The following is a 13,548-nucleotide window of genomic DNA, read 5'->3' on the forward strand; positions in this document are numbered from 1 at the left end:
TGAGCCTGTGGCAGATGTAAAATCTGAATTTCATTCTAGAAAATCAACTTCTGTAACATAGTTATAGGTTTGGATTTTCTTCTGGACAAACAAGACACTTTAGAAAAGTTAATTGGTTCGCATATTAAGCTTAAAGAGCTCTACCCAACACTTGAGTTTTTGTGTCTATCTCTAGCAATTAAGAGTTAGATTAAGCACTTTACTTTCATTTTTTTTTAGGAATGGGTGAGGGTCATGGATGGTGAGAGGGAAGTGTTAAGTTTCTACTGTTTTAACTCCTGAGGAATATCTATGGAATTCAAACCAAGAACTAGAATATAGAGTTTGTTGGGTTCAGACTATAATTATATTTTTTCTGTTTGCTTTTGTTATGTTTTGTTTTTGAGACAGGGTTTCATTTGGTCCAGCTCAGGCTGGAGTGCAGTGATGAAATCATGGCTATCTTCAGCTTTGACCTCCTGGGCTCAGGCGATCCTCCCTTCAGCCTCCTGAGTAGTTGGGACTACAGGTGTGAGGCACCACACCCAGCTAATTTAAAGGATATGAACACACACTTCTCAAAAAAAGACATACATGCAGTCAACAAACATGAAAAATAGCTCAACATCACTGATCATTAGAGAAATGCAAATCAAAACCACAATGAGATACCATCTCATGCCAGTCAGAATCATGATTATTAAAAAGTCAAGAAACAAGGCTGGGTGCTTTGGGAGGCTAAGGTGGGTGGATCACCTGAGGTCAGGAGTTCAAGACCAGCCTGGCCGACATGGTAAAACTCCGTCTTTACTAAAAACACAAAAATTAGCTAGGCGAGATGCCTGTAATCCCAGCTGTCAGGAGGCTGAGGCAGGAGAATCACTTGACCTGGGAGGCAGAAGTGGCAGTGAGCTGAGATGGTGCCACTGTACTCCAGCCTGGGCAACAGAGCATGACTCCACCTCAAAAAAAAAAAAAAAAAAAAAAAAAAGTAAAGAAACAAGAGATGCTGGTGAAGTTGCAGAGAAATAGGAACACTTTTACACTGTTGGTGGAAATGTAAATTATTTCAACTATTGTGGAAGAAAGTATGGTGATTCCTCAAAGATTCAGAACCGGAAATACCATTTGACCAAGCAATCCCATTACTGAGTGTACACCCAAAGGAATATAAATCATTCTATTTTAAAGATACATGCATATGTATGTTTATTCCAGCACTATTTTATTTTTGCAATAGCAAAGACATGGAATCAACCTGAATGCCCATCAATGATAGACTAGATAAAGAAAATATGATACATATACACCATGGAATACTATGCAGCTATAAAAAGGAATTAGTTCATGTCCTTTGCAAGGACATAGATGAAGCTGGAAGCCATTATTTTCAGCAAACTAACACAGGAACAGAAAACCAAATACCGCATGTTCTTACTCATAAGTGGGAGCTGAACAATGAGAACACATGGACACAGAGGGGAACAACACTCCCTGGAGCATGTTGGGGGAGGGTCAAGGTGGGGGGAGAGCATTAGGGAAAACAGCTAATGCATGTTGGGCTTAATATCTAGGTGATGGATTGATCTGTGCAGCAAACCATCATGACACACGTTTACCTATGTAACAAACCTGCAGATCCTGCACATGTACCATGGAACTTAAAATATATATATATATATATATATATATTTTTTTTTAAAGTGTTACAGATCAGTCAGCTTCCCCAGGCTCCACTGTTCAAATTTTATTTCTCTCCTCTCAGCCTCCTCTAATTCTTAACTGTCGCCCCCAGAATAAAGTTAGAGAGTTCCTTTGAAAACATCTGATTCATTCTTCCCAGTTTTATGGATGAAGAAACAGAAGCCCAGCAAGGGCAAGGCTTACACTCTTGGGAGACAGCTATCATTGAAGTTCTAGAAAAACTGCAGTGATCTTGTCTAGCCTCCCTCAGCCCTGTGGTGAGAGGGAGCTCTTTGGGAGCCACTGTGAATAGTAAACATGATGGTGGGATGGGGCGGGGGGAGTGTCATCGGCCTCAGGCTACATGTCACTTTCTTTCTCTCTGCCTGAGAAAGGCAACTCCTGCCCTCCCAGATTCTCAACCCACTGGTCACTGTGGTTTACAAGAGGGGCTGCTGGCTCACCTTGCCAGAGCCTCTGTATAACTCAGGCCACCAGTAGGACAAGAGTTAAATGGGTTAACGCTTCAATCAAGTCTCAAGCCGTTCTCTCCACATGCCACTGAAGAATCAAGTCCCCTTGTCAGCACTGCCCCCCTGCTAAGCTCTGTCTATATTTTCTTTGATTTGAACAAATGAAACCTCATTTTCACATGTTCAGTCCTGCTTAGTGGAGAACTATTCACACATGGAATTGCTTATTTTTTGCTTATGGCTCATGCCTGTAATCCCAGCATTTTGGGAGGTTGAGGCAGGTGGATCTCCTGAGCTCAGGAGTTCAAGATTAGCCTGGGCTGGTGAAACCCCATCTCTACAAAAAATGCAAAAAATCAGCTAGGCATGGTGGCACACACCTGTGGTCCCAGCTACTTGGGATGCTGAGGTGGGAGAATCGCTTGAACCTGGGAGATTAAGGCTGCAGTGAGCCAAGAACATGCCACTGCACTGCAGCCTGGCTGACAGAGGGAAACCTTGTCTCAAAAAAAAAAAAAAAAGTGCTTATTTTTGATTCTGGAAATGTTACCTCAAAAATCCAGGGTTTGTTGGCCTGGTGAATAACAAACCACACTCCTTTAGAACACAGGTGTGATCTACAGGAGTTTTATTACTTTCCAAGTAAGAAGGGCACTGTGGTTATTCTCTGAAGCAGTGTCTCCCTGAGGGAAAGTGACAGGATGGGGTTAAAGGGTGATGGAGAGGGGAAGGGGTACGTCACATGCAGGGGAGGTGTCCCAGTGGCACCAATGCACTGGGTCCTCATGCCAGCACATAGGTCACCTGTGATGCTCATGAAGCTGCTGCCCCCCTGGGGTGGTGACTATAGCATGGCGATGAGGAAAATTCACCTAGTTCATCTATAAGTTACTGGGGTCTGTCAGGAGCTGCTTTTAACCAAGTGGGTGACCACGCAGGGTCTAGGGAAAAAACAGACTGAAGGGCAGGAGGCTGCAAAACAGGCTGATTGCTTAAGTCGGTTAAATTCCTAGAATCTCCGGAGACCCTGCCTGCCTGCTTACAGAAATATTCTAGAAGATAGGTTGAATTTGTTCCAGACGGTATTCCCTCTGAAAGAAGCTGTTAGCCTGACAAAGAGTAGATGACCAGGTTGACTCAGGCTTACCCCGTTGTACCACCAGCTGCTTCTTGGCCTTACCACCCAATTCTAGAATGAAGGAGAAGCAAAACTAGCTGGTACTGAGACCGTGACGCTCACCTGTTTTCATGATTTCTTTAGTGGAAACTTGAAGTTGTTCCTTTTGTTTAAAAAACTCCTCTCTTTCTTCTTTCAGTTCTCTGCCCAAGTACCTCCTTCTTCCTGACCACTTTTCCTAAAATACCACCTTTGGCCAGGTGTGGTAGCTTTCACCTCTAATTACAACACTTTGGGAGGCTGAGGTGGGAAGACCACTTGAGCTCAGGAGTTTGAGACCAACCCAGGTGACAATAGTTAAACAACAACAACAAAAAAATAGCTGGGTGATTTGATGCACATCTGTGATCCCAACTACTTGGGAGGCTGAGCCTGGGGAATCCACTGAGGCTGGGAAGTTGAGGCTGCATTGAGCCGTGATCATGTCACTGCACTTCGGCCTGGGTGACAGAGTGACCCTGTCTCCAAGAAACAAAACAAAGCAAAACAAAAACAAAACCCACCATTCTTCTCCATCCCTGGTAGCGCTGGCATCTCTTGGGAGCTAGTTAGGAAATCATTTCAGGGCCTCACTCCGGACCTACTGAATCAGAATCTGCACTTGAAAGAGATTTCAAAGTGATACAGCCTACACACATTAAAGTCTAGCTTAATCTTTTTCATTTTTATTTGTACAGGATCACTGGAGAGTATTTAAGTTCTACACTGAATGCAGCCTGGATGGTGGTGTTTTCCACATGCCAGACGCCCGAAAACATACTGGGTGAACAACCTACACAATGGAGGGGAGGATGGTTGCCAAAGCACCTTGACAGCACCTTCCGCAGCCTCCACAGTAGATAACCCGGTGTGTGCTCAAAGCCTCACCCCTCCTTAGTGAGGGCGTGTGTCTAGATGAGAGCCAGATTGGCAAATGGGTAGAGCAGGGGTGCATTAAAGCAGTTTCTGTCCTACTTTCACAGATCTCACCCTTCTCTTGGCATCACTTGAGTAATCGCAAAAAGACTTCATCCATTAAATGGGGACGCATACTTCCTCTGGGGATTGGGAGGATTAAAAATGAGTCTGGTGGTGACAGAGGTTAGAAGGGCTTGATTCAAGACAGCAGTGCTTTGAGTGTGTTCTCTGTGGTGTGGTTGCAGTGCTGATCAGTGGTAAGTTTAGGGCAAGTTTAGGATATGTTCTTACACACAGAGAATAACCCTCAGGCCAAACGTGGATCCCAGACTCTTTCCATGTAGTCCTAAACTTTTTTTTTTTTTTTTTTTTAAGAGACAGAGTTTTGCTCTGTTGCCCAGTCTGGAATGCAGTGGTGTGCTTATAGTTCACTACTGCCTTGAACTCCTGGGCTCAAGCAATCCTGCTGCCTCAGCCTTCTAAGTAGCTAGGACTACAGGCATGTTGCCACTATGCCTTATTAAGTTTTAAAATTCTTTTTGTAGACATGGGGTCTGGCTATGTGGCCCAGGCTGGTCTTGAACTCCTGATGTCAAAGCATTCCTTCCACTTGGCCTCCAAAAGCTCTGGGATTACAGGCTGTCTTGAACATTTTTATAGCAAAAAGAAGTTTGCATTTTTTTTTTTTTGAGATGAGTCTTGCTCTGCCATCCAGGCTGGAATGCAATGGCGTGATCTCAGCTCACTGCAATCTCTGCCTCCTGAGTTCAAGTGATTCTCCTGCCTCAGCCTCCTGAGTAGCTAGGATACAGGTGCCCACGACCGTGCCCACCACCATGCCCACCTAATTTTTTGTATCTTTAATAAAGATGAGGTTTCATCATGTTGGCCAGGCTGGCCTGGAACTTCTGACCTCGTGATCCAGCCACCTTGGCCTCCCAACATACTGGGATTCGGGAGGTGGAGGTTGCAGTGAGCCAAGATGGAGCCACTGTTCTCCAGCCTGGGCAACAGAGCGAAACTCTGTCTCAAAAAAAAAAAAAAAGAAAAGAAAAAAAGAAAAAGAAAGTGCTGGGATTACAGCTGTGAGCCATTAGGCTCGGCCCAGAGTTTGTATTTTTTAAGGGGGAGTTTTGGCTTTATTTCTCTTGATAGGGGAAAAGTAGAGTTTTAACTCTCAGGAACTGAATCCTAATCCTCAGGCAAGAAGTGTTTTGCATGTAAGGCAGCGGAGAATCATTGGCGTGGGGAGAAAAGCAAAACACACAAAAACATCAGTTTTGTTTATTTTTACCAAAGCTTCCCTTGAGATAGAATTATGACACAGCTTAGATTCAACATTTGCCAGAAGCCCAGTATCTGTATGGTGTCTGCTAGGTCCTGACTTCTCAGGTCCCTAATTGCTGCCTTCAGAGGTGAAAAGAGCCCTGTTGCACTTTCTCCATTCTGGCTCTGTACCCTCCAGCAAGTCCCCAGGCTCATCTAGGTGGCAGGCACTCAAAGATCTGAATATGAGCCACCAGTTTGGATTGAAATCCAAGTGAAACAGTCCCAGTGAAAGCCTTGTAACTCCAAGTGTGGTCCATGAACTAGCAGCATTGGTATCTCCTGGGAGCTAGTTAGGAAATCATTTCAGGGCCTCACTCCAGATCTGCGGAATCAGAATCTGCATTTGAAAGAGATTCCAAAGTGATACAGCCTACACTTTAAAGTCTGGCTTCAGAAAGAGAGAAACAAGTGATTCCAGCACAAAATGGCAAGGGAAGTGAATCTCTCTCATCCCTTCCACTCTAGCAGGCAGTGTGTGCTATTCAGTCAGTCCCATCATAGTGCTCATTATTAGTGCTTGCTGAACTGAATGAATGTTCCTACCTCTGAAGGGTAGGTTTGAAAGATGAGATTCAGTTCAGTTAAAGGCACCCTTAAATCAACCACTTGAAATTGAAGGCAGCCCTGCTGGAGACCCAGTCCCCTTCATGGAACACATATATCTGCCTTCCTGGGATTCTAAGCACCACTGCTACAAAGGAAAAGATTTCCAGTCTCACCTCAACTGGAAACTGGTGCTTCTCGTTTTCTCAACAATAGGCTTGGCTTTGCAAAGAAAACAGCATGAACCTGAAAACAAAGCAATCAGGGACTTAAGTGGGGCCCGTTGGCTTTTTCTAGTAACCTTATGCTAAGAGGTGCAAAGATTTGAGTGCTAGATTTCAGACAAAAGTGCCTGGGCAGCCAGGAAATTGTTAGTAATGAATGCTTAAACTCCCAAAGGTTGTACTGAAGACAAAAGAGCTTTTGTGGATCTACTGAAACTGTTGTTTTAAAATTTTATTTATAAATAAAAGATATATATATATATCTATATCTATGTGCTTTAATGTGATTAACAGGCTCCATTTTTTACAAAATGTTAAACCTAGTCTTCTGCATCCTGGATGAGGCATCCAAAGGGTGGAATAGTACAGCATTAGGACCTTCACTCTCCTTCTGCTTCTGGAAGAGAAACTCTTGTGTGCCCTCAACGTTCACAGCAAAAACAAATAAGAAAAAATATAAATCCCATGTATGCAATGAAGATAGGTAGCCATGAGTTAATCAGGTTATTTCATTCCATAAAATCCATTAAGCTACTGGTATTTGCATGGTTCTAAGTTTATTTTAAGAGGCTCATCCAAACATGGCCAGAAATATATTGGCCTCCTGAGAGTTTGCATGGCAAAGAGTTATACAGCAGGAAAAAGAAAAAAAAAAAACAATAATTATATTGATGCAAGATTGATCAGTATTTTAGAATATTGTAGTTTCAAGGTGTTAGATTGTTTCTGAGCATTGCTGACTTCAACTCTGGTTAGTGTCCCTGGTCCACGTGACGCAAATGCCACCCTTTTCATATATTCTTCAGCAAAAAAATACGAAAAGCCCGTCACTCCCTAAGAGAACTCTGCTCCCTCTGGAGAGGAAAATGAAACTCTTTAAGAAGAAAACCAAACCCAGCCTGAACTAATCGTCGAAGGGGTCCTGTTTGGTCCCAGGAAAGGAAGATTTCCGTCCACACCAGCGAGGGACAAGTGTCCGGGTTCCAAGTCGGAGCCAGGCGGGCCTGTGCGGGGTTGAGTCCTTTGCCACCCGCGACCCCCAGGCTCTCCAGGAGTCTAGAGGTCGGAGTCACAGGGCAGAGAGCTGTGGTAGGGCTGGGTGCTGCACGAGGAGGTGCCCTGGGACGGGGCCGCCTTCGCCCCCTCCTCGTCGAGGACGTCGACCGGGTTGGTGTAGGCCTTGGGAGGCGGCCGCGGCATGGGGAAGCCGACCTTGGGCTTGCGGGGCTGGGCAGGCGGCGGCCGGTGCTGGCCGTCGCGGTAGTACTTGATGGCGGGCGCCAGCTCGGGCTCGGGCCACTCCACTTGGATGGTGCTGACGCTGCTGCGGCGAGGCCCGGCGGAAGGCGCCTTGCGGCAGCGGCGACACCGCTCCTCGCACCAGGGCGCGAAGCTGAGCGCCAGTGAGAAGCCGCCCAGCAGCAGGAGGCAGCTGCCCAGGTAGCCCAGCACCAGGCTGTAGCTGACCTCCACCGTGACCGGGCTGGCTGGGGCGGGCAGGACCTCGCGGTCCCCCAGGAAGTGGTTGTACCAGGACACCGGGATGAGGCTGAGGAGACCGGCGACGAAGAGCACGAGGCCCGAGACCCCGGCCAGCGCGAAGTGGGGCGCGTCCTGCCAGCAGCGCACGCCCAGCGACGCCAGCAGCAGCCCCAGGACCGTGGTGGCCAGCGAGGTGACCATGAGTGCCCGCGCCACCAGCACGGGCTCGGCCGCGAAGTAGCCCCACTCGTCCGGCCGGCCGCACTCGCGCTCGCGGCTGCTCTGCTCCCGACACATGTCCCACAGGCCCTGGTACAGCACCACGTCCACTGGCTGGTTCAGGAAGCCCTTCACCAGCCGCCAGCCGGGCGCCAGCGTGCCCGTCAGGTTGAGCAGCAGTCCGCAGGGCGCGAGCACCATGCCCAGCGTCATCACCACCGGCGTCCGCATCCCGGCCCGCCGCGCCGACGGCGCACCTGCCGCCTTCCTTCTCTGCTGTCGCCTTCTCCTGTCCGTGCCCCGGGCTCCGGGGACCCGAAATCAGCGCGGGCACCCCGGGCTCCGGGTCGGGCTCCTGCGCCCTGATGGCTCCAGAGACGCTCTGTGTCTCCCGCGCGGAGACCGTCCCCACTCAGGCTAGTTCCCTTCTCACGTCCTGGCCGCTCCGCCCTCCTACTGGCCCTAATCGAAACCAGCCCTCGGGCGGGTCTGACCGAAACCGCAGGTCCAGGCGCGGGCGCCCAGGGGCGGCCGCCGGGGCCAAACCTGGCCCGGGAAGGAGGCACCCGAGGTGCGCGCAGGAAGCGGCGAGGCCACCTCGAGTGCGGCAGGCGAGATGGGGATCTGAGCGGCGGGGACACCCCACCTTGCAGCCGGGCGGCTGGGCCGCGCCTGGCCTGGACTGCTCCGGGCCGGAGCAAAGGTCGCCCCGCCCCTGGCTCCTCGCGCCGCCCCACGGGGCCCGGCGGGCTGTGGGCGGGGAGGGAAAAGAGGCGGCGCTGCTGCAGCGCGGTGGCTGCGCAGCTTCTCTGCTGCTCGGCGGATCTCTGTTCCTAAAGTTTTTCTCCCGTCCCTGCCCGTTGACCTTACGCGCGTAGTTTCGCCCTCCACTCCCAGCGGATCCCCGGTGGCCCCCCAGGTTTGCTTTGCAACTTGCGGCCACTCGCAGCGAAGTGAGCGGCCCCGAGCGCTCCCCGGGACTGGAGGTGCGCTGGGTGAGTGTGTGGAAGCCCACCCAGTCCAGGAGCGTGTCCCAGGGCGTTGCACCTCATTAATTTCCTTAATAAAGGCTCCACACTCTGAATTAAATTCGACTCAAGAATCCAAGCCAGTGTATTTCTGGGCTGAAGGGTTGCACTAGGATTTTCCCTTCCTTTTTCAGCTTTGTGAAAGACTTTCCAGGGGACTAGAAAGAGGGAGGGGTGTTCCTGGGTATCCTGCTTAGCACTCTTTGCAGGTTCATTTAATTTTACAGGGTCCTGTGGCCTTTTCTCCGCTGTAGGTTATTTTACAACTCTATACATTGTAGAAAGCTTGTAAAATTGCAGATAACTTTTGTCCACATTAAGGCCAATAAGTTGGTCCAGTGGAATGATTATTGCCCAATGGATACTGACCAGTATGACATTGATTTGTAAATGTATTTTAGCATTCCTGTTTGCCTGTATATGTATGTTGTTTTGTTCTTTGCATTATTTTTCCTTTTTAATTAATTAATTAATTCACTTATTTAAAACAGGGTGGGGGAGTTTCGCTATGTGGCCCAGGCTGGTCGCAAACTTCTGGCTCAAGTGAGTTTCCTGCCTCAGCCTCCAGAGTGGCTAGGACCGCAGGCAAGTGCTCAACCCCTTTGGTTTTGGCATCATACTGGTTTTCTTATTCAATAATGAGTTAAATAACATCTTTTGCGCATATTTATTTTATATTTGTGTGAAAGTCACGATTTTTACATTTTTTCTAAAAATTATCCTTTAACAACACTTTTTTGTATTTTCTATATTTTAATAATGAAAATGTATTACGTTTATAAACGTTTAAAATCAATTTCTAAAATTCAAAGTTAATTAAGTGTTGGTTTGAAATAATTTTGAATATTCCACAGTGGACAACACTAGGAATGAGAATGAGTGCCTTATTTATTCATTTTTTATTATTTTATTTATTTATTTTTTGGAGACAGAGTCTAGCTCTGTCGCCCAGGCTGGAGTGCAGTGGCACAATCTCAGCTCACTGCAACTTCCGCCTCCTGGGTTCAAGTGATTCTCCTGCCTCAGCCTCCTGAGTAGCTGGGACTACAGGCACACGCTACCAGGCCCTGATAATTTTTGTATTTTTAGTGGAGATGGTGTTTCACCATGTTGGCCAGGCTTGTCTCGATCTCCTGGCCTCGTGATCCACCCACCTCGGCCTCACAAACTGCTGGGATTACAGGCGTGAGACAGTTCGCTTGGCCACCTTTTTTAAAAGAATATTTTTAAATAAATAAATAAACCTGTGGTAACATATATGAAACATACAGTTGACCATTGTAAGCATCTTTAAGTGTACAGCTCACTGGCATATGTCAGAATTTCCTTCCTTCTTATTATGGCAAGAAATAATATCTTATTGTCGGCATATTCCAGATTTTGTTTATCCAGTCATCTGTCAATGGACAATGGACCCTTGGGTTGCTTCTACCTTTTTTGGGTTATTGTGAATGCTGCTGTGATGTATACATCTTTTTTTTTCTGTTTGAGATGGAGTCTCTGTTGTTCAGACTGAAGTGCAGTGGTGCTATCTCGGCTCACTACAACCTCTCCCTCCCAGGTTCAAACAATTCTCCTGCCTCAGCCTCCCGAGTAGCTGGGACTACAGGTGTGCACCACCACACCTGGCTAAATTTTGTATTTTTAGTAGGAACAGCATTTTACCATGCTGGCCAGGTTGATCTCAAACTCCTGACCTCAAGTGATCTGCCTCTCTCGGCTTCTTCAAGTGCTGGGATTACAGGCGTGAGAGTATACATAATTTTGAATTTTTCTTATTTTATTTTCTGTGTGGCGATTTTAGATGGCCACTAAAACAGGAATTAACTTGCCATCCCTCTGACACAAATCAGAAGGCATCCTGTGATACTATGCCACTGTTTCAAAAATGTGCTGAATGATGTATACATCTTCTAGTGGCTTCAAATCCTTCTTGGTGTAGAATCACAGTGGCCTCCCTTGACAAGAGGGAAATGCTGGGTGGGAGTGAGGGTGGGCTGTTCTAGGGATCAGCATCTGTCTCTGTCTCACTATACCTGCTTCTCTTCAACCCTGGCCCTTCCTGTCTCCTGCAGGGCAAACATATTTACCATGCCGTGGACTTAATTCATTTAGATCTTTGAGATAATTTTCAGTTTGAGCTGTTATTTATTTATTTTTATTCACAAGGGGTTTGTTTCATTTTTGGCAAAATGTATCTTTTGAGAAAACCAAATGGCCACTGGGCAAAGTCCTAAATAATGTAAAAACTAAGTACTAGAGTGATGCCAACGCTTTCCAAATTAATGTACAGATCAACTCAATTCCAATAAAATGTAAAACTGGGATTGGGTAGGTGATTTCTAAGTTCATTTGAAAAAAAAAATGAATGAAACACATCAAAAAACTTTTGAATAGAGCAGTTGTGAAAAGGTCTGCACACTCCAGCTGTTAAATGTAATTTAAAGCTATAATAACTCAAATTCTATTTTAGCACTAGAATATGAAGGTAGATCAATAAAAACATCATCAGTTGAAGCCAAAAAGTAGACCCTGGTTATATACAAATTTATAATACGAGAAAATTGGGATTTCAAATCATAGAGAAAGGCATAAAAACTCAATAGTGTTGTAGCAATTGGTTAGTTTTGAAAGAAGATAAAACCTAAGTTCATACATATACATCATGAAATATGTAAAAACAAAGTCTAGGTGTCCTACATAGTTACATGTAAAAACTAAAACTGGCCAGACGCAGTGGCTCATGCTTGTAATCCTAGCACTTTGGGAGGCCAAGATGGGTGGATCACTGAGATCAGGAGTTCGAGACCAGCCTGGCCAACATGGTGAAAACTCATCGCTACTAAAAATACAAAAATTAGCCAGGTGTGGTTACAGGTGCCTATTAATCCCAGCTACTTGGGAGGATGAGGCAGGAGAATCGCTTGAATCTGTGGGGTGGAGCTTGCAGTGAGTCGAGATTGTGCCACTTCACTCCAGCTTGGGCAAAAGAGTAAAACTCCATCAAAAAAAAAAACAAAACAAACATCAAACAACAACAACAACAAAAAAAAACAGGTAGAGATAAAGCTACAGGAGTGAAAAGGTTTTCTAAGCAAAATATCCAAGATGGCAATGGTAGAGAAAAAGGTTGATAGATTTTGCTATATGAGAGTTTAAAATGTTTTGATTTCAACATGCCTCAAACAAAATTAAGACAAATCTTTATTCATTTACGTGGTGGAAAAGAAGTTGATATTTCATCTATCTGGCAAATCAATAGGACATCTTAGTATTGCAGTGAAAATTGGGTGAAGAATATGCACAGAGAAAAAGAAAATAGACATCAACTAAGCAAGTTCAGATGATAAATTAAATGATCCTTTTATTCACCAAAGTGCCAAACGGAACAAAGAGAAACCATTTTTTTCTTCTTAAATTGGAATAATGTAGGGGGAAAAATACTACCCAATTTTGGCTAGAGTTGGGGAAAAAATCAACACGAGGTAAAGTAAATAAACATTTATTTCAGACAGGATGTGGCCATTTGTTTTTAAGAGCCTTAGATATAAGCCTTCACTTTGGTTTCTCAATTAACTTTCTAGATGTTTGCTTCAAGGAAATAAACAGAGTATGTGGAAAGATTTAGCATAAAGATATCCACTAGAGTACCTTTTATAGTAAGCTGATTATAAAATAGTGAGGCAGTATGAAACCAATGAAATCTTTAAAAGAGTATCTGTGTATGAAGGAACGATGGGATGTACAATTGATTTTTATTTTGTTTGAGATTTTCACGTTTTCTTTCTCTAGAATTTTAAACATAGGAAAAAAATTATTTTAAAAAATCATGGCCAGTTAAGTCTCTTCATTTTTCTAATTTTGAAACAAAATCTCACATTCCTATGACATGCATTTTTCTCCGATAATTGTGAATATACAGCCTTTTATGGCCATCACTAGCTCTAGTCTTATGTGAATAGAGCTAAATTCTATTTGGATGCAATGGCAGTCAGCCATTCACAGAAATACATGCAAAATGAATGATGTGCACATATTCCAGGAAAAAAATGGAGTAGTATATTTCCACATTTGTAAGTATTTTGTATGTTTATACATGATGTAGACACAGTCTTTACATGGAAACAAATAGCAATGACAAAATTCAACATACAAATCAGTCATATGGCATTGACTTTTAACTTCAAGAATACATTAAGCAAATATGCTGTAGACTGGTAAATGAAAAACCAGACAGCCCGATTTCTCATCTTTAGTTATTTCTCCTTTCCAAAGGTCATTTTAAATATTATCATGTTAATACTGGTGAGCACAGCATACTTAGAAGTATTAACAAACACTTTTTCTCTTTTTTTCTTCCTGGAACTCTGAATGCCCTTTCTTTCCTGTGGTTGCTAAGCAAATAAGGCAATTCTATAAATGGTCTAATTTTATGTTTACAATACTATGCAATTGGAATTCTGAGCATATATCGGAAATACGTTGAACCTAGTAACGCAGGGAAAAATTGTATG

General features: G+C 44.9%; 1 protein-coding gene across 1 annotated transcript; it reads right to left on the reverse strand.

Annotated features, from left to right (window-relative positions):
• Nucleotides 1-6,522: 6,522 nt before the first annotated feature.
• CLDN23 (claudin 23) lies at nucleotides 6,523-8,237 on the reverse strand. The gene has a single exon (XM_064368724.1). It carries the CDS (start codon nucleotides 8,235-8,237, stop codon nucleotides 7,362-7,364), a length of 876 nt encoding a protein of 291 aa, XP_064224794.1. The 3' UTR covers nucleotides 6,523-7,361.
• Between the last annotated feature and the right edge of the window lie 5,311 nt (nucleotides 8,238-13,548).

The sequence above is a fragment of the Aotus nancymaae genome, unplaced genomic scaffold (genome assembly GCF_030222135.1).
Source record: "Aotus nancymaae isolate 86718 unplaced genomic scaffold, 86718_ANA_hifiasm-v0.15.2.pri h1tg000079l, whole genome shotgun sequence".
NCBI classification, from domain to species: Eukaryota; Metazoa; Chordata; class Mammalia; order Primates; family Aotidae; genus Aotus; species Aotus nancymaae.

What these genes read in the sequence shown, in the direction of transcription:
- CLDN23 (XM_064368724.1), bottom strand. Translation starts at nt 8,237, where the DNA reads ATGCGGACGCCGGTGGTGATGACGCTGGGCATGGTGCTCGCGCCCTGC.